At 42.8% G+C, this 24,795-nt stretch overlaps 2 protein-coding genes across 2 annotated transcripts in view; one reads left to right on the forward strand and one right to left on the reverse strand.

Moving 5' to 3' along the window:
* SVOPL (SVOP-like) overlaps positions 1–9,671 on the forward strand; it is a 16,432-nt gene extending 6,761 nt beyond the window's left edge. Inside the window, exons 7-14 of the mRNA XM_010005872.1 lie at positions 16–141; positions 1,355–1,483; positions 3,098–3,171; positions 4,705–4,907; positions 6,096–6,207; positions 7,569–7,650; positions 9,087–9,176; positions 9,510–9,671. Coding sequence (XP_010004174.1) covers positions 16–141; positions 1,355–1,483; positions 3,098–3,171; positions 4,705–4,907; positions 6,096–6,207; positions 7,569–7,650; positions 9,087–9,176; positions 9,510–9,671 — 978 coding nt within the window. The remainder of the gene's footprint in view (positions 1–15; positions 142–1,354; positions 1,484–3,097; positions 3,172–4,704; positions 4,908–6,095; positions 6,208–7,568; positions 7,651–9,086; positions 9,177–9,509) is intronic.
* Positions 9,672–15,215: 5,544 nt separating this feature from the next.
* TRIM24 (tripartite motif containing 24) overlaps positions 15,216–24,795 on the reverse strand; it is a 37,836-nt gene continuing 28,256 nt past the window's right edge. The window contains exons 14-19 of the mRNA XM_010005873.1: positions 24,451–24,619; positions 23,600–23,913; positions 19,309–19,441; positions 17,983–18,057; positions 16,598–16,747; positions 15,216–15,485 (exon numbers count right to left, since the gene is read on the reverse strand). Of these exons, the coding sequence (XP_010004175.1) occupies positions 15,288–15,485; positions 16,598–16,747; positions 17,983–18,057; positions 19,309–19,441; positions 23,600–23,913; positions 24,451–24,619 (1,039 nt within the window). The 3' untranslated portion in view covers positions 15,216–15,287. The remainder of the gene's footprint in view (positions 15,486–16,597; positions 16,748–17,982; positions 18,058–19,308; positions 19,442–23,599; positions 23,914–24,450; positions 24,620–24,795) is intronic.

Below are 24,795 nucleotides of genomic sequence, written 5' to 3' on the forward strand. Positions count from 1 at the left end.
CTTTCCCTTGGAAAGATATTTTGGTTGGCAGGATCCTTGTTAATCATTGGCCTGGCATCAGTGGTGAACCCAACCATTGGCTGGCGGTGGCTAATCAGAGTTGCCTCTATCCCTGGCATCTTGCTCATCCTGGTGTTCAAGGTAGGAAAAGTCCCTCCCCCAATTCCTGCAGCACCACCACCAACCTGGCATCTGCCCAGGCACCAACAGGCGTTGCCCTCCACCGCCCATGAGCCTGGTGCTGTCCTTGTGCCTTTCCTTCACCACTGCAGTCCTTTCACCAGGGTGGCTTGGGAAGCTTCCTGGTGGCTTGGGGAGGCTGCAGACCAGGAGGTGGTGTCAGCACATCCTCTTCAGTCTTTACATTTGCTAGGGCTGAGAAAAGAAACCTTAGTAAAATGTTTACACGCCAAATAGGTGCCAGAGCCAACCACAGCTTCCTTAGGTCTACTTATGCTTCAGAAATAGCAGCCTCAGACATGAGGACCACCTTATTTCTGGGAAGTGATGTGGAAAATCCCTACTTACAGTGCTCATGGGCCCTGCAGTGCTAAGTTACGGCTGGTCCAAGTCATGCAGATGTGACATCCCTTCCTGCAGTAGAATGGATGCACAAGCTGATCTGGGGTGCTACCTGGGCAGTCAAATGCAAGGTAGCTGTGAACATCCACTTGTATAGCTTTGACATTTGGTTTCCCTGGTTATTTGTGGCAGAAGAAAAAAAAGTAGCAAAAGTTTTAACCCAGAAGAGAAAAATACACAGTCAGTATACGTACCTTTTAAAAAAGAGTATTTAATTTGTATTTAAATAAGCAATAGCGCATAATTTAATAAAGCCATAATTTAATTAAAAGATATTTTATTTTGGGAGGAGCACCAGGTGTGGGTGAATGTTGGAAATGTTCATGAGCAGTGAGTCTGTTTTTAAATTTCATCCATATCTTCCTTAATGGCCTTATTGAATCTTCCAGGACTTCTGCTTTAGTAAGTGACAGGTGCCTCATCCTGTTTCAGAATTTCAATGTATTTATGGGTTGTTTTTGTGAAATGTTGTGTCTTTGGCTCCCACCTCCTACAAGTGCTTCCCCAGGTGGCTCAGTAGCAGACTGCTGTGAGCTGGACAATCAAATGGGTTTATTGAGAAGGGTGAGCCCCCAGCATGGGGTGTGGGGAGCTGAGACATGTGGGGGTGCCCCAGGCCATGGCAGGGAAGGAGGACAGGCAAAAGGCTTTGCCAGCTGAGGTGGTTCCTTGTGGTAACCTGGCCAGGCTCCTGGGCATGTCAGGAAGCTGAGAGGAGGGCTGGATGGACAGAAAGGTGCAGAGAGGCTCTCTGATGGCACTTTGCTTTCAGTTCATCCCGGAGTCGGCGCGGTACAACATCTCCACAGGAAATACAGCAGCTGCCCTGGCCACACTGCAGAGGATAGCCAAGATGAACAAGGCAGCATTGCCTGAGGGGGTGCTGAGGGAGTCCCCCAAGGTAAGAGGAGCCCACAGGGCTGCCTGGCACCTCCTTCCCACATAGATCTGCCAGTATCTGGTGTTCTGGGAGGGAGCAGGATTGCCAAGCACATCTCTTCCTCTCCTTGCCAAGTTTCTTTCCAAACACCTACTGAATGTGATGATTAAGATGTCATTTTCTTTTGGAGAGATTGTAATCTTGGCCTTCAAAATGGAATTGTTTTCTGCTTTTTTTTTTTTTTTGTTTTTTTTTTTTTTTTTTTGCGTTCTCTATGTTCGCTCAGAAAAATATCGTGCTGAGAAAGGATCTGCTTCCTTTGCCACAAAAAGGGATCCTGGCAAAGTGTTTTCTTTATTCCCCATCCATCCACCAGGGTGTACCTCGTGCCATGAGATCTGGGTCCCGCTCTTTGGGGTCATTCTCAGGGCTGTGGCTGGTGAGGCTGCAAGGGTCACTGAGGTGAGGTCAACCCACCACTCACAGAGGTTGCTTCCCTCCCCTGGCCAGGCTTCTCCTCTGGGTCCCAGCACTCCAGCATGGAGCCACAGAGCAGCAGAAGAGGGTCAAAGCAGGAGAGGCCTGTAAGCAGCTGAGCAGCTCAGGAGTTGATCACTACTGCACTAAAATTCCCAAAAGCATGTATGAGTGTTGCAGGCATGGCAGGAGAAGAGCTCTGGGGCCAGGGCCCCTTCCTTAGCCTTCTCCCTCTTACCCCCAGTCTGGACTCTGCTGATTGCAGAGTAAGAGGAATTATTCAGGTGGCTCCTTTGACTGCCAAAGAGGAAAATTGGACAAAACTATTGTGAAGGACCTCAAAATTATTATTCAATTCCTTTTTAAGTAATTTTCTTGGACCTCTTTGCTGCTTATCCAGTCCCACAGGCACAAAGCATTGTCCTTAGCAATTCATGCAAGATGGTGCTATTTTATTGGAATAAATTAGGATTAAAGTTTCCCTGTCATTTAGTTGAGTTTATGTAATGGACCCACGTTGACTGTGGGAAGGGTTTTTGTTAGTTGTGCACCCTGTCAGTTTTAACTAATGATGAGGAAAATAAAAGTAAAAGCAACCCAACCCATCCCTGCTGACCTGTCTCCCCTCGGTGGTGGGATGCTGAGGCAGCTGCTGGCTCTTGGAGAGCAGCAGGGCAGGCAAAGCCCCCCCAGTGACAGCTTCTCTCTGCTCATTGGGATTTCAGGCCTCCCAGGAAGATGTTTGTGGACACAGACTTACTCCACAGGCAGAGCAGTGGACACTGGGCCCCTTCTCCAGCCTGTGAGGCAAGGGGAGCTGCCAGCAGCTCCAGCAGTGCTGGCTCTCAACAGCAACGAGGTCCTTCTCTGGCACTGTGATGGTCATATTGGGGCCAGACTGCTGGGAGCTGCGGGGGCCTGTGGGGGCTGGAAGTGCTCAGGGTGTTCTCTTTACCTCCATCCTTTGCAGTGTGTCCTCCTGCAGGCATCCTTTGGGAAGAAGGGCTTTCCTCTCTGGAGGGCTGATGGGGTGCTTTGTTGCACCATCTGTCTGTCTGTGCCATCAGCAGCCTGGGGTGCCGTTACTTCTGCAGAACACTTGCCCCTGTAAAAAAGATGCCTTTTTAAAACCTTTTACTACTGTCAAATGATTTGCAGGAAAGGAGAGGAAGATTCAAGGACCTCTTCCACCCCAAATACCTCAGAACTACTTTGCAGATATGGATCATATGGTAAAAAAAAGTTGTGTTTTTTTTTTTGTTGTTTGGCTGGCTTTTTGTGCTTTTTTTTTTCTCTTGCTTATCAGCTTGTTCTGTCAGTTGAATCGGGAAGAAGCTCCATTGACTCTCCCTTTACAAAGCACCATTTCTGCCCAGGGAGGTGGCTGCAGATTCTTGGCAGCTGGATGTGGGCATGGGTCTTGTAGGCTTGTCTTGATCTCAGTCCATGCCTCAGACACCCTGTGCCAGTCGGTGTTAACATAGGCAGAAAAAGTCTGGATACCCAGGACATTGCAGGATGCCATGAGTCCCTCCTCAGGACAGGGCAGCTCAGAGAGGTGAGGTAGGAACCAGAGGAGAGCCACAGGAGAGAGCCCACACCCACCTGCAGCGTGTGCCAGCCGTGTGCCCGTGGCTCTGCTTTCCTTTTTGGGGTGAATGTGTTCTTGCTGAGAGGAGGACAAATGCACCACCCACCTTTGCAGGCCAGCCAGTGGATCAGTGAAATAGGGCTCCAACAGCAACACATTAACTGCTACCAGTGCCACTGGCTGGGGAATATTATGGTAGAAGAGGGACGGGTTTCACATGCAATGTTCCCAGTAGCTGGATGTATCATATATTTCATTGACTTTGCTGTCTGGAATGGCAATGTATACATAAATGAGTCCATGGGAACTCATTGACCCAAAATATTGCTAAGTCGGGCCATTATTTTTTATGGGTTTTTCCCCTCCCCCAACTTGTACAAGTCTTATGAAATACCTTTCTGTCTTTTAATTATCCTTTCTCTCCTAGTCCCCCAGGGAGTTGCTGGCATGTTCTCAGGTTTCCATTCCTGCCCCTCTGTGCCCCGAGCATCCCTCTGCCTCCCCAGGCAGCTCATTTGCAAGACCAGATTTTACTGCTCATTTCTGAAACTGCCAGCAGGGATAAAAAAAGTGAAAATTGCATCTCCACCAGCTTATGATCAGGCGCATGCTGAATTTCTTGGTAATGGCACAGTCAGGCTGCCATCCCCGATGCTGTGGTCCTGCCAGCCAGCCAGAGTGCGGCGTGAGCCTCTCCAGCCACTTAATGAAAACTCGTTTCAAAAACTCCTGGGTGGAAATGATAAGGATTTAGAAACAAAACAAAACCAACCCTGGACAGTTGGTTCATGTGGGCTGAAAGTGTTGGGAGCTGATGGTGAGATTCCCTGGTCAGGCCATCCTTGGGCAAGGGATGGTTTGGAACCATCTCCCATTCCCTATGTGAGGAAAGGGACTGAAGAGAGCAAGAAACAGCATGAAGGGGCAGACAAACAGCTGAGCTATGAGCTGGGTTGGGATCCTCCAAGGAAGAGACATGCATGGACAGAGGTGGTAGGGGTGTGCTACTGGGGTGCCTGGGTCACCACCGGGCTCAGGCGAAGGGGGTCCAGCACACAACGTGTTGAAGCTGGGGCACTCAGTTGGGGTCCCAGAGCACCCAAACCCTGCTGCATTTCAGCCTCCTCCGCTTCCCCACGACTGCTGCTGCTCACAGCACCCTTCTGCCCCACAGGCTCGGCATCGCTTTTGCTTATTACGGCGTCATCTTGGCCAGCACCGAGTTACTGGAGCGGGACCCGGTCTGCGGCGCCGCGGCAGCCCCGGCGCTGGGCCCCAGCCAGGCCTCCGAGGAGACCCACAGCCCCTGCCACTGCCGCTTCCTGGGGCCCGCAGCCTACCAGACCATGGTCATCAGCACCGCGGGAGAGATTGCACGTAAACCCCCCTCCCTGCCCCGCTGGTCCCCCGGGAGAGCCAGCTGTTCCCTGCTGCTTTCAGCTGGGTGTGCACCTCCAGGTGTGCCAGGGCTTGGGAATGTCTGCGGTGTTGCCGGCAAGTGGCAGGTACAGGCTCTTCAATGAAGGTCTGGGACACAGACCGTGAGTTGGTGGCAAGGGGCAAGGGAGGGAATTGCTCCCCAGGTGAGTAGTTCAGCTTCTGATGGCAGGACAGGTTCACGCAGCAGCAGAGACAAAGATCTCCTTTGCAGTTCGTGCATTCCATCACCCTTGGTTAAAGTCCAGGGGAAACGGCTCCTAACTTCCCAGAAATGAGCCTGGCTTCCCAAATTCTCAGACATAGTTTTTGGAAAGTGATAAAAAAGCAAGGATTGCAAATAATCAGAATGATACAATTGAATGCACCACACAACTGCCCTACTTCCCAAGAGCTGGTGGTCTCAGGAGTAGGTCCTGTGCTGAGTGCTACAGTAAATTCTGTAAGTGCCCAGGGAATCTCCAGCAAACCAAAATGCTTCCTGGTGCAGCCTGCCTGGGAGTACTGGGGGATGACAGGATAGCCCAAAAGGCACCCAGCTGGCACCTGTAAGACAGCCTGGCACTGTGCGTGGATCTAGTATTGTAACACTGCTGGAGAGGTGAAGGTCTTCCCCTGCTCCATGTTTCAGCATCTGAACTACAAGTGACCACGTGCTGGATCCTGCACGTGCAGCCCCTGCTGGGACCACTCGTGGTGCATTCAGGTGCCGGCTTGTCTCCTGGCTCATGGTGGGACTAAAAAGGGTACATTCTGGGCCCCAGTGTTTGGCTGGACCATGGCCACAGGGATCAAAATCACCCAGACCAGCAGTGTTCACCCAGCAGGTGCCTTCCTTGCCTGTGCTATGCATGGCTCAGGACCAGCACTGGTATCCTGCTCCCGGAGGGCAAGGCAGTTTCAGAGACACTTTCATCTCCTAAGAGGAAGGACAAGCAAAACAAGGAAAATTATAGAATTTGGGTAGAAGAAGATAATTAATAGGGCTTGTGCATTTTTTTAGTGTGTTTGGTGGGTGCTGGGGATACAGAGAGATGATTTTGAGGCACGCTGCTTAAGGTTTATGAAGACAGACAACTACTGCAGTTAGGTCATCTAACAATTTATGTCTTTCCTTTTTGCTTTTAGTAAATCCTTTGAACATTCTTGGCATCAATTTCCTCGGAAGACGCCTGAGCTTGTGTATCACCATGGGATGCACAGCGCTATTCTTTCTTCTCCTTAATATCTGCACCTCAAGGTAGTCTGGATCAGCATGTGGGTCTTGTTGGGGAGCAAGGGGAGGCATGCAATGCAGAGGGCAGTACCTCTCAGGTCACCAGTTGATCAAGACAGTGATTCTTGTACATCTGAAAGAAAAAAACCCAACCCCTCTGACTCCCTGCACTTCCTGGGAAAGCTGCGGCAGGAGAACCTGTGGTGCAGTGGTGTGCAGAGCAACCCACTTGTATAACTGAGACCACATAGCTTCCCCTGAGCATACAACTAGCTGCTTCCCAGTACAGTCTAGAAAATGAAAATGTATATGATCAACATCCACCAGAAAGAAGTAATATTTTTCTTTCAGTCTCTTCTCTTTGTCCCTTTGTTTTGGCAATGCTGCAGAAGTGTTCTAATTGGAAAAGACCTTTAAGATCATTGAGTCCAACCATAATCTAACTCTACCAACCATTAACCTAGGTCTACCAACCATTAACCTAACTCTACCAAGTCCAGTGCTTAAACTATGCTCCTTACTACCACATCTTTCTGTTTTTTAAACACCTCCAGGAATGGTGATTCAACCACCTCCCTGGGCAACCTACTGGTGTGTTTAATTACCCTTTCAGCGAAGAAGTTTCTTCTAATATCTAACCTAAACCTCCCCTGGTGCAACTTGACTCCATTTTCTCTTGTCCTACCTATATCTTCTCTAATTTGTACCATCAGGCACTTCATGAGGAGCTCAAGACATCATGGGGAAAGGCTGCCATGAGTGCTGTAATTATCAGGTTGATTTGTGAGGATGTGTAAAAAAGCCCCCCACCCCCACCCCACCCCAAACTGGCAGAGCTCAAAAGTCACTGAAAATCAGGACAGCTTTGAGCTGGTTTCCTCTGAACTGGCTAGTAGCTGGAGTGGGAGGCTGCAAATAAGTTGTTAAGCTATATCAGCCCCTGTGACTGCTGGCAGTCATCCACTAAGGCTTCTGTATGGCTATTATTGCTTTTTTTTTTTTTCACTTTTCCCTGAAACTGAGCCTGGGCCATCATATCTGCTTGCAACCATTTTACAGAGGAGCCAAAAGTGTGGGCTAGGCTGGAAGTCAGACTTGATCATAGTACTGAAGGCATCAGCTGGGCCAGGATGGTCCTATTCTGATAATTTCCTCCAGCCTCTAACACCAGCCTAAAGGAAACCTAAAATGCAACAGCCTCTTGTCAAACATGCCTTGCCAATGGACTAAAGAAAGACTATACTTGTCAACAATTAACTTTTCCTTATTCTTGCATTATATTAAGTGGGTAAAAGCCTTAGCATGGTGAACAGATGAGGCTGTGTCTCTGCTCATCACTGTTCAGACATACTAACTTTTTGCTCCACTTGGCTCTTTCTCTCTAGCACGGGCATGATTGGGTTTCTCTTCATCCTGCGTGCCTTGGTTTCAGCAAACTTCAACACCATCTACATTTACACAGCAGAGGTGGGTCCTCCTGAAAGTACGGTAAGCTGCTCTGGGGCATCAATTTTGCCCATACTCAGTAATACTGCCATACTTATTGACTAGTTAGAGTCACCTTATTTGATCTAAGTATTTCTGGCTTCCTGGCCACTCTGTTTTCATATGAAAGATCAGAGAAGGAATTAGAAAACTAATGGGAGATGACAAGAGCATGTGGAAGAGGAAAGGAATGCCCCGATGAGCCACCTGTTGGCCAGCCACTTAAAAAATGCTATTCTTGAGGTTGTTATGTGCCAGCATCTTCCAAAATTCACCATCTTGCCCCTCCACGACCCTGTCAAAGTTAGAAAATATCACTTTTTCCACTTAATGGAAATTGCTGTGTTCTGTCCGCAAATAGTTTTATTCCTTCAGAGAGTTTGTCCTTCACATAGCTTTGGAGCCGTGAGATCTGTGGGTTAAGTACACACATTGTTGGGGGGTTTTGTTGTGTGGGGCTTCTTTAAAACAATTCTGTGGAGTTAAGTGTACTGCCTTGCAGATTGAGTAAAGTGATAAAAAGCAAACAGAAGTAGCACCCTTCTTTTAATAGCACACTATATTATTTAAGTACACTCCAGGCTTGAATAAATATTGATGTTTTAATAGTCCTGAACTGGATGATGTTGATGTAAAGACCACTGCTGCAATAGCCATGTCACAAATCAATACTACTCAAAATTTAATCAATGATCAACCCCAAATCTCCTTTCCAGCCACATGCCTGGGCCCCTCTTGAATTACCTTACCTCCATTGGCTGGGCCCAGGAAAGTATTTAAACAAAGGCTTAAATGAGTGTACTTACTAATCTCTATTAACAGGCATTAAGCAAAGCACATGCTTAAGTGTTTTATTGGCACAGGTGTTTAGGAGATGTGAAAAAGAAACTACACAAAGCACATTCTTCTAAGCCTGGGGGTTTCTTACTGGGATGTTTTTTCTTTTTCCTCCTTCTAAACAAAAGTGCTGTTGATACAAAAAATATTCAGTCTAGGAGACTGCAAACAATATCCTTGCTTCCTGTTTCCGAGATACAGGGCAATATAAATTGAATTCTTCCTTTAGCACCCATCATATCCTTTGTGACTTTGATGTGAGCTGCCCAGCACAGCTGGGAGAAAATGGGGGAAGCAGGGAGTAGGGCAAGGAGCAAACAGCAGGAGAATCACATCCAGCTTTGATTGACTTGCTCTAAAAACTTTACTTGGGGCAAAAAATGTCAGATTTGTAATGGTAAAAATGAGACTCAAAGGAGCCTTTATTTAATTTCATATCTTATCCCACTAGCTGCCTTTGATAATGTAATGGGTTGCTCAGAAGAAAATTAAAAAAAAAAAAAAAAAAAAAAGAAGAAAAATAAGGACACACATCACAGATTGTTGTTGCACTAATCTGATTTCTTTCTGGCATATTTTAGGTTTACCCCACCACAATGAGAGCCTTGGGGATGGGAACAAGCGGGTCATTGTGCCGTGTTGGAGCTATGGTGGCCCCATTTATAGCACAAGTAAGAGCATGTCTGACACTGTTGGTAAACATTGTGCCTACCATGGCTGTCAAATATAGAAAGATGCTCCGGAAGTAAATTAAAAAATAAAAATAAAAATAGGGAATTCCCAATTTCTGTGGTCTTTGTCTGATACAGCTCTGCATAAATCTCATCCCAGGTCTGAGCTTGCTAGTGTGTGTTGCTTTCTGAAAGCTTTTAAGCTTACAAGACATTGTTTTTCTTATTGTCAAGTCTCTCAGGTGTTTATGATCCTTAGTTCACTCCTTATTTCCTAATTAACTACTAAACCCCCATATCACTGAGCTTATGTTTGAACTGTTTTGCCTGCAGGTTCTCATGAGTGTTTCCTTCATTGGGGCCCTCTGTCTTTTTGCATCTGTGTGCGTCGTCTGTGCCATCTCAGCGGTCACGCTGCCCATCGAGACCAAGGGCAGGGCACTGCAGGTTTGTGGCACCATTCCAGGAGCTCCTGGGTATTTAAATGCTATTTAGAAACTTGTAGATTATGATTCAGCTAGATCCCAAACCAGACTCCTCTGATGGTTCATAAGCCAAAGTCAGACTTGATAGGCAAGCACAGGAACGCTGCCTTTGCAGCAGCTTAAATAACTCTCACTCCAGTTGCCTAAAGTTCAATTTCTCATAAAAGAACAATGCGTAGATTCATAGAATCATTAAGGTTAGAAAAGACTGCTAAGATTATCAAGGCCAGCTGTCAACCCAACATGACCATGCCCACTAAACCATGGCCTGAAGTGCCACATCGACCTTCTTTTTAACAACCCCCAGGGATGGTGTCTCCACCACTTCCCTGGGCAGCTTGTTCCAATGCTTGACTGCTCTTTCAGTAAAGATTTTTTTCCTAATATCCAATCTAAACCTTCCCTGGTGCAACTTGAGGCCATTTCCTCTCACTGTAAAAAAACCCAGGAGGCCCACCCCAGCCCCAGCTACCTCATGCAAACTTCAGCTCATGCAAGCCCCTCTTTGCTAATATCTCCAGTCCTGACTTGGAAGTTCCTGCTTCACCAGCACACATTCTGTTCTGCCTGTGCTGCAGGGAGAGGGGGCAGCAGATACAAGTGATACCCTGAACTCCTAAAGCCATTTCTTCATCAAATTCAAGTGAAAACCCCAATTGTACCATCCTGTTAGTGAAGCCCTTGTGGCTAGTGGTTCCCAAAAAGCAGTCAGCTAGAAGACTAAGGGGGAAGGTTAAATTCAGCTTCCCATGCACAGATCACACTCGTCTAATTACAGGAGGTGATGAGCAGGTCTGTTATTAGTCAATCCAGCTATACTGGCATGGAAATTTTGATATAATGTGTGCAGCACACCCACATCACACTGCCTGTTATTCTGCAGTCTTACCTGTATAAATGAGAAGACCATGGGCTAAATAATCCATGGTGTTTAGTAGCCTAGAGCAAGACAGAGGTTTGATCAAACAGTTTTACATGATATTCAGAACCAAAGTTTGAAAAACCATGAATATATAAACACAGACACACTCACTTAAGTTCATTGTGTCATGTCTTCTAAGGTTTCCCCAAGGTGCATGGGCCAGTTACCTCAAGGTTTTCAGGAAAACAACATAGTAATAACTGCCTGTTTTTTTAAATGCATTTATTTTAGAAATGCTTGTTTGTTTGGGTTTTTTTACTATCATTTAAAGTATCTATATAATATTCCATAGAAGACTGGGGGATGAAATACCAGTTTAAGAAGTGAAGAATGGCTGGAGAGCAGTCCTGAGAAGGACTTTGGGGTGGTAGTTGATGAGAAGCTCAACATGAGCCACCAGTGTGTGCTGGAGCCCAGAGAGCAACTGCATCCTGGGCTGCATCAAAAGAAGTGTGGCCAGCAGGGTCAGGGAGGTGATTCTGCCCCTCTACTCTGCTCTGGTGAGACCCACCTGGAGTGCTGTGTACAGCTCTGGGGTCCTCAGCACAGGAAAGATATAGACATATTGGGAAGAGTCCAGAGAAGGGCCACGAGATGATCAAAGGGCTGGAGCACCTCTGCTGTGAAGACAAGCTGAGAGAGTTGGGGCTGTTCAGCCCAGGGAAGGGAAGGCTCCAGGGAGACCTTATAGCACCTTCCAGTACTTGAAAGGGGCTACAGGAAAGCTGAGGAGGGGCTTTTCATCAGAGAAGATAGTGATAGGACAGGGGGTAGGACTGAGAGAGGGGAGATTTAGGTTAGATATTAGGAAGAAATTCTTCTCTATAAGGGTGGTGAGGAACTGGAATAGTTTGCCCAGGGAGGTTGTTGATGCCCCATCCCTGGAGGTTTTTAAGGCCAGGGTGGACGAGGTTTTGTGCAACCTGGTCTAGTGGTAGGGGTCCCTGCTCATGGCAGGGGGGTTGGAACTCAATGATCTTTGAGGTCCCTTCCAACCTCAATGATTCTATGATTCTGTAAGTGGTCAAAGCAAGCTATTCCTCCCTTGTGGGTGTAATTTAACCACATGCACAGAGGCCAGAGAGTCACTTAGGCCTTCAAGTGGTTGGATTTACAAGAATTACCTAGCAAAGCACTTAATTAAAACTGCTTCAGACATTAAAAAAAAAAAAAAAAAGCAAGCTTTGATTCAACTACAGTTGGATTAACTTTAGCTAATAGTGGTTAAGAGAAATGCAAGTGTAATGATTCCTTAATGGGACACGCCCCCCCCCCTTTTCCTGGGGACTTAATAGCATTATTATCCTTGCTACAAATAAGTTGTAAGCTCCAGCTGCTGCCCTTGACATGCGCAAGTCAAAAGGATGGAAAATAAAAAGCTGCAGAACTACATGAGTACTCAGTGAAGCCAACATTAGATCTTAAATTAAACTTGCTTACTCTTATCTCATGGTCATTTCAGAGATCACATTTGTGTACAGAGTCACTCAGAGATTGATGGATTGTGACTGTTGAACATATTATCCAAGGGCCTCACACAGCACAGTCATCCCAATCCATACAAGAATTTAAATACCTCACATAAAAGCTCTTTTAACATGGCAGTCTTTAGGCCTCAGGCTCTTGGCAATAAATGTGTTTCATAAAACTAAGTCTGAATGAAGCAACTAGAGAAAAGTAACTTTTTGTGAAATCTAGACAAATAGATTTAAACAGCTTATCTACTTGTTTCAGTTTATTAGGACAGCATCAGTTCACCCTCAAAGCAGTCATGGGGACAAGTGCCTGTCAGAGGCAAGACCTTTCAGACAGAACCAAAATGCATATTATTTTCCTCTGTATCCATTTCTGTTGGTTTTCGTGTGCCTTTTATTAATTTAATCTATTTTTTCCCCTTCTTTTTAGCAAGTAAAATGAAAGTGAGCGTTTGATGTTGGACTGGGTAGGAAAGAAAAATAAACCTTTGGAATCTGTCATTTCCTATGAGCTGCATTTGATGTTGATTGCTTCTCCAAACCATATCCATTATAAAAAAAAACCCCTGCAACCAAACAGTGGAAGAGCTATGGTTTTTATTGCCAAATTTCTCAAGGACATTCCCTTTCTTATGATTCAATAAAAAGATGCTTTCTAACTGTCCCATAAAGCAAGGTGGAGACGCTTTACCAGTAGGGCTGTTAGTAGTGCCATTCCACACACCAAAATAAAGGGGGGGGAACAGCCAAAATTCACTGGAATGAGGAAAGGTGGGGGGAGGCAGAACTAGATGCAGTTTATGCCATAGCCATTTGAAAGAAAATAGTGTTTTCTTAAAAAAAAAAAATAATAAAAGCATTCCTGAACTATTTGTGCATATAGCAGCTGCATTAGTCAAATTTAATATCTCAAACCTGATTGTAGTGGCAATTTCTGAAGCTTCTTATGGTGACATTCAAGACCATAAAACACAAGTTGAGTCAGATTATTTTCAAACAGCTTATGCAACCAGGCAAGTAACTGGACTGCAGGAGTACATCTTGCTTCTCTCCCATTTTCTGCTGGGAGAACAAAACTTGAGTGTGAAGTTATATAGGTGTCTCATGCCATAGTTAAATCACAGAATGGTAAAGGTTGGAAGGGACCCCAAAGATCATCAGGTTCCAACCACCCTGCTATGAGCAGGGACACCTCACACCAGACCAGGCTGCACAAAGTTTCATCAAATCAAGCCTTAACTCCAGGGAGGAGCTTCCACAACCTCCCTAGGCAACCTATTCCAGCACCTTGCTGCCCTCTTTGTGAAGAATTTCTTCCTAATGTCTAACATAAATCTCCCCTCTTTCAGTTTAAAACCACTACCCCTTGTCCCATCACTACCCTCTCTCGTGAAAAGTCCCTCCCCAAGTTTCTTGTAGCCCTTTCAGATACTCGAAGGCCCCTCTGAGTTCTCCCCAGAGCCTTCTCTTCTCCAGACTGAACAGCCCCAACTCCCTCAGCCTGTATTTGTAGCAGAGGTGATCCAGCCCTTTGATCATCTTTATGGTTCTTCCCTGGTACTTCTCCAACAGCTCCACATCTTTCATGTGCTGAGGGCTCCAGAGCTGTACACAGTATTCCAGGTGTGGTCTCACCAGAGCAGAAGGGCAGAATCACCTCCCTTGTCCTACTGGCCACACTTCTTGCAGCTTAAGGTCCACAGAAACATGCAGCATCTTTATCTGGAAGCACTGTAAAATTTTGCTACAGGCTATCTAGGTATTTCAAAAGCTCTGTCAGAGGCCTGCTGCAAACACAGCTGAGTGTTCTTTTGAAATGTACAGTATTGAACGTCTGCACAAATAAAGTGTGCAGTGCACCCTAAGAGAAAGAAAAGCAGGGAGGTAGCATCTCACCTGGTGAGAAGCACAAAAAAAGGGCCTTTTTTATGATTGCATATGTGCACAGCAAGGAGGAACAAGCAGCCCTTGTTTCTAGTCTCCTCAATGATCTGTCTATCCACAGCACCATATCAGTGCTACAGAACAAGTCAAAAGCAGGCTTCTGTGTTCTCAGCTGTCTTCACAATTCCACTTACAAAATCCTGGCACAACCAGAGCCCAATTAATCCAAAATACTGCCTGCTGTCCCAAAAGGTCAGTTTTCATTGAAGATGACATAAATGTAGAGTACAAACCAATAGCTGGGGCAACCAAAGACAAGTACTTCTCTACCTCTGCCATCTCTGAGGGCAGAAACAAGCATCTGTAGTATTGTCAGTGCTTCTGGGAAGTAGACAGAACAAGAGAAGGTAGATGTCCTCACCTTCTGGTATTTTTTAACAAGGAGTCCAAGAGTAAGTTGTGTACTTCCAAGTGAATAATGATGCTGGTTGCATTCTGACGACAACATATGTAGAAATGTGGAAAATCAACAAGAACTTGTGGATAAAAAAGACATTTCTCTCTCTAAATATACACAAAGATTGACTGATAGTTGCAAGCAAACATTTTTCTTCTGGAGACTTTGCTATCAACTCCATTAAACAGAGGTACATCAAACTTGAGACACCTGTTAAAGAAAACAGTATAGGAATACCGTTGTTTCTTGCTGGTGGTGAGAAAAATGGTGCAAAACAAAGTATTCTGTAGTTTATTTCCTCCATTAAAAACTCTCAAACAAGTGTCTTTTTTTTTTTAAGTTGTTTCTAATACACTCTCCCTTACATTTTAAAATTACCAATAACTTCTTTGGGACAACTACAGTTTCCTTGTACCAGTCAGTATTGCAGGACAATAATATTACACCATCTGTTTTCATGGCTTGTGTTAAATGTAGTACAAAGAAATAAAATTATGGCCAGTTACATGCCTTTGGTAAAATTACAAGTCTGGTGAGATCACATTTTCTTAAAACTCAGAAAGCCACATGTTGAGCCCATGTAATATTTTTAAGTTCAATTCTATACAAACTTCTTTTCCTTCTCAAAGTCAAGTCAAACAGCTGTCACTCCACGTAAAAGGCAATTTCTGTGCGGCTCCAGAAGTATAATGAACGCTTGGAAACTCAAAGAAGCTCTTCATATACCTTGATCTCCATTAGATTTATGTTTCAGACAAGGGGCAGAAAGTCTCGTAAGTACCCACAAACCTACCAGTCAAAGCAGTTACGATTTGTCCCCTTTTCACAAATACCAGTGATAAATATTCTTAGTTTTAAAAAAATGTTCAGTAGCAACACGTGGCTCATTTAAGCAACTTCCACTTTGAGGCGTTTTTTCCGGGGCTGTACAAAGTCATCATCCGAGTCATCAGTAAGTTCTGGATTATCTTTTTCACTCTGGCAGCTGGGTTGTACAGGGAACTTTGTCTCAGGGTACAGGTTCCTTAGAAGTTCTTCAAAGTATGCTTCAAGTTTCACGCCAGCATCAGCCACTTCTGAATCAGGCTGTTGGGTGAATGAACAACATTAATGCATCACAAAATAGTTTTAGACTTTGATCACATTAGATCTTTTAGGTGCTCTTATAAACTTATAAACTACAAAGTCGACCAGTAGTAAGAATAGAACCTGTGGAACACATGGTCCCAGAAAGCAAAAGCCTTTAGAACAGAGGGTGAGGGCAGATCTCTTGGCCAACACCCGCAATGGCTTTTTTCTTGGACGGATTACCACAGAAGCCAATTGCAAAAGCCATGCTGCCTGGGTTCTTAATGCTATGGAAGGAGAGCCTAAAAACTCCTAAATCCTGACTGGGAAAAAAAAAAAAAAGGAAGTTATGTGTGAGATACATATACACACACACACACCTTCAGAGTGTTAAAACTGTTTTGGAATGACTGCTTGAAATGCTAGAATTTCTCTAGCTTAAGGACTTTTTTCTAAATTCTGGTGAAAACTTTATTAGGATGGATGAGGATAGTAACTTGGAAGACTAGGCAGTCATCAAGTCATTCATAGCCACTGTGACTGACCAGTTTCCTGAAGTGGAAGTCACTACAGCAGAAAATATTCCCAGCTATCAAGGGGGACTGGATGATAACCCCACTGAGGCCAGTTAGAGAAGCCTTTGTTCCCAGTGTAACTCTCTCACTCCGTACCTGCATCCCTTTTTCACTATGTGTTCCCTTACCGGGAGTGAGGGATAATAAATTAAATCACTCAACATGCAAACAGAAATCATAAGGGAGAGTACAGACCTCCCAGAATGAAAACCACACCAAATTTGAGATTTGAGGCAAAGGAGATTAAGAAAATTTTTAAATTGAATGCTCACCCTTAATCTCCATGACAAACAACTGTCCTGCTCTTTACCTACTGTCCTGCTGTTCAGCTCCCATGTCTGTTACAATTCTCCTTCCCTCAGCACAAGGACCTCCACTGCAGGGCCATCTAACACCACAGCAGTTTCAAATGTGACCTATGTTTTTTTACCTGCAGTCTCATCATCAAAGTAAGTTCAATACAATAAATTCTTGTGTTTTAAGTTCTACCCCTACTACAGTTTTCCCAAAAGCAACTAAACCTACAAAACCAGATAAAGTATCTGCTTTTCTAACCTCATTAAATTCAGCACAGTTTCGGAAAATCAGCCTGAAATCAGCCACAAAATCTTCCGGCTTTGTGTAGAATGAATTGTTCACTTGAAGTCTTTTCTTGATGGTTGACAAGTCCATAGGCTTTTTTATTATTTTGTAGTAGTCTGGAACCTAAGTGGAGAATAAATTTCTTGTATTAAATATAATCATGTTCATTACTTATTGGTTTATAAACCTTTAGCTCTGAGAGAGAGGACAAGACTTAGTCATCTTCAAAGAACAACTCTAAGGTATAGGAATTGTACTTCTAACATATATGCAGACAGTTTCTGGAATAACACTGATGTATGCTAGTTCTGCTGGCTAAAATATGCTCCTCCCAATGCCTACTTTAAAATAAAAGAATAACAAATAAAAACTCTACCTACACTGGCTGCATTTGATAGAACAAACTATCTGGACATTATTTTTGGATGTAGTCAAATGAGCCATCTAGTAAGTTTTACTCTCAAGAACACCAAATAGAAACATTGGCAAGGCACTCAAACAGATGGTACATGGGTTGCTTAAAATTAATTTTGGTCATGAAATGTCATTGGAAATGAGATTTATTCTTTCTTTAGAAAGAACTGGAAATTACAAAATAAGATATGAAATTCAGTGATAATGTTTTTCGACTCTTTCCTAAGTAGGTTCACATTTTAAGGGAAATGCTGTAATACCTAAATTTAGCAATACATGACCATCATACGATTAATCACTCTCTTGAGCCTTTTCTTATTATTAAAACTCTGTGGAATGTTCTTCAAAAGAATAATTTTTATTCAAATGGAGTAAAAAGGGTGCGTAAGAGCATATTACTCATTGATGAATTCTTTTCCCGTTGACTTGTCTTGAAGAACATGTGGGATACTTTACATCTGATTGTGCTGGTAAGTCTTCTGTTTATTTTTGGACTTCTGATGCACCCAGGTATTGTTCAGCATTTTAAACTAATACATTTCAAGCTAATAATAAGAAATTCAATTTCATATTAGTACTATGGAGTACTCAATCTCAAAATCATGTATTTTTTTAAAAAAACCAAACATATCCCAATGCACCATTTTGTCTTATTTAGCATTGGGCAATCAGCAGACAGTGTTAGAACTTACTTTTTGTGTCTATTTTTGAAGTATTAAGTAAAATCAGTTCTTGGGGAATTTTACTAATAAATCTCTTTCCAACCCAATGCTTTGAACTTTTCATTGCCCTTCAGACAGTTTTAATGAAATTAAACACATTTAATACACTCAATGTCTGGGAAACTTGACTTCCAACAATGGACCATGATGGGACATAAAAATGCCATTAGAAACATGTCAATTATGCTACCAACATGCAATGGAAAGAAATGAAGTACATACTGTGGGAGGAACTGGATCCTGAAAAGCAAGACTCATTTCATGGCAGTAGAGGTATAGCAGCAGTCTTTCACACTTCTGTGTCAAGGAAAATAAATACCCAAGTAATTAGGGAATCCTATGTTATTTGCTCTAATAGAACAAGCTACAAAAATACCAAACAGATGGTCAGGACTCTCCCAGCTCCTAAGCGGAAAAGTGAGAACCAAAATTGCATTTGGAAGTCACTTTAACTGTCATAACTACTGGCTTACAGTATATACTTTGTGTCTGAGTAAATAGATCATTACCAACTGTCAAATGCAACCTATGACACCTCACACACAGTTACTAGCAGTGTTACTTAGCATTTGCTGAAGGAAGGAATATCTTTTCTTTGTGTATCCAAGTATATTAAACTGGATCCTGAGTCTTGAAAGAGATTCTAATAATAGTTTGGTGTGATTTTATGCTTGCTATCCTTTAGCAGACTATTTACAGGACTTTAAACTCACATTTTTATAACATACATTTAGAGCAAAATACAAACAGAGCTAGCATTTTTCCTTTCAGATAGCAGCACATGCAAATAATGGTTCTACAGGTAGAACAAGACCCCAAGTAAAATACTAATTTCAGTGTATTTACGCAAGTTGCCAACTGAAACCAAGTAACACTTCTGAAAGTTTTCAATACAGCTCAAAATTTGCTTCAAATAGGTTTTAAATAATGACAAAACAACTACGAAAAGGCAAACTTGTCCCCCCAAAAAACTTCAAGAATCCAAAAGATTCTGTCATGCAGTTCAACTCTTAGCTCAAAGGAACTTTTTTTTTTCTCTCTGAAGTGTAAGGGAAAAACCAAAGTTGGCAGACCTACAGCTTGCTTTGTAGCTTTTCCACTAGAACATTCAAAGCAGCAAAAGGATAGCAGTTATTCCCAGACACTTGTGTTAATCTCTGCAGGATCAGTATTGCATTTCTGTACATCTTAATTGTGAAAGAACCACCTTAATTTTTTAAAAGGATGTTGACAAAGTGCTTTTAAGACTAAAACCATGACTTTATAACCTCAATCTATGTCAAATTTGGACAGCATAATTCTCAATGCAAAGTCAGTGTGTGAGAGAGCTTTGAAACAGTACTTGGTAATTCCTAGAACACAGTCCCTGTTCAGAGCACTAGATCACAACCACATTCAGGATGTGTTGTTCAGCATGCTTACATGAAGGCTGCTATGATCTCAGATTTCCTTTTACAAGCTAATTCTCTTTCTTAACCATCACTTTTTAACAGACGCATACATCACAGAATACAAGAAGCAGTAAGACAGCACTCCTTTTATCCTTACCCTACGGTCTATTGGTGCCAAACCCACATTATCTTCCAATTTTCTTTTTTCAGAGTCGTGAGTGGGTTTATCACAGTCATATTCAACTTCTGGCTTGGACAAATCCCGACAGAATGTACAAATCCACTCTCCACTAAAGAAGATAAACAGAAACATTGATGTTAGTGATGTAGCACACTCTAGACAAAAGGCTTTCCATATTTCTGGGTAAGTTCCTCATTTGTAGGGTGTGTTTTTCTGCACTGTGTGCTGGGTTTTTTGGTAGCGATTTTTTAAACGCTAAAAAAGGCAGAGACTGCTGGTAAAAAAGTTTTTCTAGAACTTGGTTGCCTTCTATAATGGCACTGGTGTCGCTAATGGTGTCATAACAGCAAAATGGTTTGCCATAATAGATACAGAAATTTTTCACTTGAGCTCAGATGATTCAAAGCCAAGTTGCTGAGGCCGAGGGGGGAGGCAGCGCAGGGGAGGTTGCTGGGGGTGGTGCTTTTCTGGCTGGGGCATGTGGGGAGGCTGTGCTGAGTAACATTACTTTTTTTAATTTAAAAAAAAAATTAAAAATAATTTAAAAAATCCACTCGGTGGATGAGATTGGCTGGATGGCCACACCCAGAGAGTTGTGGTCAATGGCTCAATGTCCAAATGGAGGCAGGTGATGAGTGGTGTCCCCCAGGGGTCAGTACTGGGACCAGTGCTGTTTAACATCTTTGTTGGAGACATGGACAGTGGGATTGAGTGTATCCTCAGCAAGTTTGCTGATGATACCAAGCTGTACGGTGTGGCTGACACCCTAGAGGGGAAGAAGGCCATCCAGAGGGACCTTGACAGGCTGGAGAGGTGGGCCAGGGCCAATCTCATAAAGTTCAACAAGGCCAAGTGCAAGGTCAGCACAACCCCAGGCACAAACACAGGCTGGGGGGAGAACGACTAGACAGCAGTCCTGAGGAGAAGGACTTGGGATTGGTAATAGATTAGAAGCTCGACATGAGCCACTAGTGTGTGCTGGAGCCCAGAGAGCAACTGCATCCTGGGCTGCATCACAAGAAGTGTGGCCAGCAGGGCCAGGGAGGTGATTCTGCCCCTCTGCTCTGCTCTGGTGAGACCTCACCTGGAATACTGTGTACAGTTCTGGTGCCCTCAGCACAAGAAAGATATAGGCCCATTGGAGAGGGTCCAGAGAAGGGCCACCAAGATGATCAAAGGCCTGGAGCACCTCTGCTATGAAGACAGGCTTAGAGAGTTGGGGCTGTTCAGCCTAGAGAAGAGAAGGCTCTGAGGAGACCTTATAGCACCTTCCAGTACTTGAAAGGGGCTACAGGAAAGCTGAGGAGGGGCTTTTCATCAGAGAAGATAGTGATAGGACAAGGGGTAATGGTTTTAAACTGAGAGAGGGGAGATTTCGGTTAGATATTAGGAAGAAATTATTCTCTATAAGGGTGGTGAGGAATTGGAATGCATCACCCAGGGAGGTTGTTGATGCCCCATCTCTGTAGGTTTTTAAGACCAGGCTGGACAAGGTTTTGTGCAACCTGATCTAGTGGTAGGGGTCGCTGCTCATGGCATGGGGGGTGGAACTCAATGATCTTTAAGGTGCCTTCCAACCTTAATGATTCTATGATTCTAATAGTTCTGTTTCCTAACTACAGAGAGACTGAAGGCTGAACCAAAGGAAAAGTGTTAGTGTTAGAACTATATATTCTCTCTACAGTCTTAATCTATGACATATTACTCACTACCCTATATAGATAACCCTAAGAAAAGTTTTTTGGAAAACTGGAAATTCTTCACTTCCTAAAACTTTCAGATGTTCTCAGTTTTATCAGTCAGTCTGGGAAAACCCTATAGATTTAAACAACAGCATCAGACTATAAGAAAATAGTTCTGCAAGCTATGTTTACTGATTCTCTAATACAATCTGTGAACCTCAAGGTTCTGAAAAACCTATGAAGAGGCTATGTTTTCAATGTAGTTCTCCACAAAAGAAACTTGCATGTCTGCAGACAACCACAAGAGGGCTGAATTGTACTTCTTACACAGTAGGCAGAATTCGGCAATAACCAGTTATGAGATCTGACTGTGTGCATTTACTCAGAGGTATGCTGTAAGATGTTTGTAAATGGGCAACAGTTTCTGCAGCACCTTTTAATTAATTTCAATTAATGTATTTAATTAATTGATCTTGCTAGTTTTTATTCAGAGTAGCCAAAAAATTTCCATCATCTCCTTATTTTATCATACAGTAGTGAATAATGGGCATTTCATTTTAAAGAGACTTGTAGCTTCTACTGTCTTAACTTGATGGAGTCATTTATATGACAGTGTCACCTCTGTGCCTGGACTCGCATCAGATAAATGATGTGGTAGATACACAAAAACTGATGCAGGCCATGACCTAAAGATCTTATGATAGAATAAAATGATAAACACATGAAAGATAGACCAATGATGCATTGAAATATCTAAGAATCAGGAAGAGTGTGGTGGTTTGGAGCACAGGAAAAAAGATTCAGTGACCTTGTGACTCTGTAGGGGAACAGCAGTTGGACAAGGAGTAATGGTTTTAAATAAAAGGAGTGTACATTCAGACTAGATATGAGGAAGAAGTTTTTTACAATGAGTAGTTAAACACTGGAACAGGTTGCCCAGAGATGATGTAAATGCCCCACCCCTGGAAACACTCAAGGTCAGGTTGAACGGAGCTCTGAACAATCTGATCTAGTAGAGGATGTCCCTGCTCACTGCAAGGGGGTTGGACAAAATAACTTTTAAAGGTCCCTTCTAACCCAAACCACTCTGTGATTCTATGAAAATGTTCTATCCACCTGCAGCAAGAACAAAAAGCTATCATGAAAGTAGCAGACTGACACTGCCGACATATTAAAGGAATTATTTTGTATGTTTGAAGAAACAAATACTAAGAGACCAACATTTGTTAGGCAGATTATTACAGCTGCAAAAAAAACACCAAAATCCAACCAAAAAAACCTAACCAATCACAAAGATGAGAACAAAAACGTGATACATCTACAATCAGGAGGAAATGTAAGCTGAACATGGTTCTCAAGTCCAGGAACACTTGTGCGCTTGTATTAATTAATATGCACCTTTACAGATCTGAACACTTGTCAGAAAAGTTGGGGTTTGACTCCCTTGTCCCCAGATATCATAATCTCAGTTTACACAGAATGATCCAGTAAAAGAGACATTTTAAAGACTTATTCTTGAAGTTTTCAAATAGAAGGAAAGCCTTGAAAATACATACCTATCTACCTGCTTTAAGACTTGTCGGAAAAGCACGACTGTTTACTAGTTTAAGTGCTTACTGTAACTTTAGTGGATTTTGATAAGGCAGAAAGCTGTAACATAGTATCATGTTGTTTGGAAGAAAATGTCATTTGAAGTTTCATAAAGGTAAGAAAAACATTTTACATATGTACCATTTCAAGTGACATTTAAAAGAGGAGATATGCTTACTGAAATACGCTTGTTCAGAGTAGGAGAGATGATCACCATACTGAACTAAGTTGCTTGGCAAATGTTTTACACCATCAAACTGATACATAATAAGAAAATCTAGTATTTACAAAAGCATTAAACAACGAGCATGTTATGACAGATTCTTCCATACTTTAATACTAATAAGCTATTGCATGGCATTTGCTTGCTGCTAAGTTGGAACATGGCAAAATGCCATTTCTTTTAATCAAAACATTAATTCCAGAAGTAAACACCAGTAATGCTTATAACAACAACCTCTTTAAGACTGTATTTTGAAACACAAGAAATTCAGTAGTTGTTTTGCAATAGTCAGTCAAGAAAGACTGGTGCTCATTTCAACACTGAACAAGGTGTTACCAGAAGATGGCAATCAATACATCTCATGCCAGGGGTGTAGCCATGTTTAGCACTATAGTAAGCAATATATTTAATACTACATTATCGTACATATTTAAGAAATAAATGCAAATCTTTTCTGTCACCCTTAAAACATTTCATGATGGACTGGTAATTCTGTGGCCTAGTTTCAATAATAGATGCCCTAGATGTAAGTGATCTTGCTTAATTGTCAAAAGAAGTGAAGAGTTTTATTACAGATTTTGCAGCCACAATAAAGCTACACTGAAGTTTCAATGTAAATTTCCATTTTCACCAATTCATAAAACTTCTGGATGCAAGACTTCAAAGATGACACTGGTTCCTTTGAGGCTCAAACTTCTTCTAATGGGTTTCACAATACAAAGCTTAGTCCTTTTAGTGCAATTTTAGATGGAATTGAAGGGGTCATAATTACCTTGGAAAGCTCATCAGTGTAGGGACATGACAAGAAAGATGGAATACTTTTGGACACTTCTCACAGCAAAGGAGCTCCCCTCCATTTTGACACACTGCACACCAATCTTCATTGGGATCATCCTCTTTTCTGCCCTCCCCAGTGTGGGAGGGACCTACCCAAGCTGTCTTCCCGCTGGATGTTTTCTGCTGCAGTATCCCTGGTTGATCATCTGTGCTGTCTGGTGCATCTGTTCTCAAGACAGCTTCCTCAGACGTGGAATTATGATTGCTGTCTAACAGCAACGAAGTAAGTATGCTTCTTGAAAAGCTAGCCTTTAAGAAGAAACAAATGAAGACAGATTATTATAATATTTATGTCAATTTACATGACTCTAACAATTAAATTATGAGAATAACAAATTTATGTGTGTACAGCCATACAATTTGCAATATGCATGCAAAAATTACTATTGTACTATAGCATCGGGCAACTAAACATAAGACATTAGCTATGAAAAGCTATATACTGCTTCACTACTAAAAAACTAGTCTTTGATGCCCCAAAAGCCTAGCTACCTTATTATTGTGTATTACTGCACTGTGATTAGAAACACTTCATAGCACCTAGCACATGAAAACTTGATGTTTGCAAGCTATTCCTTGCCTTCCCCTTAGTTTTATCAGTGGATAAAAGTAGTCTGATTGCACCAGTTAATTAATTGAACTGGCAGTTCCACCTCTTCCTTTTATTTAGCTTTTCAGTTTTCCCCGAAAAAAGTCCACAACACAATACTAGTAAATGATTTTATTTCCCATAAATGCAAAATACCCTCCAAAGAGAAAGGAGATCTTAGTAACTGCTAATATTACATTCTGAGGCCGGGATTCCTCATCTGTTTCTTGCTTCACTATAACAATTGGGAAATCATAATTCTCATTTGGTGCACTTGACTCCTGCTTAATCCTGATTGGTTCCAACATGACAACTGGGACTTTGTGTGTAGAATCAGCACCTGGTGGCCTGCTGGAGGAGCCAGAACTGTAAATGACAGAAAGAGTCAAGGAAAAAAGGCAATCAAGAGTCAGAATTTTTGTATGTTTTGCACACTGATGCTCTCCAAATCCTCAAGACACTAATCCATTTTGCTTCTTTGAATCCTGAGCACTAAAATATTACTTCCATACAATACAACATCACATTTTATCTCCTTCCAT

Source organism: Chaetura pelagica, unplaced genomic scaffold (genome assembly GCF_000747805.2).
Source record: "Chaetura pelagica isolate M959 unplaced genomic scaffold, ChaPel_1.0 scaffold79, whole genome shotgun sequence".
Taxonomy (NCBI): Eukaryota; Metazoa; Chordata; class Aves; order Apodiformes; family Apodidae; genus Chaetura; species Chaetura pelagica.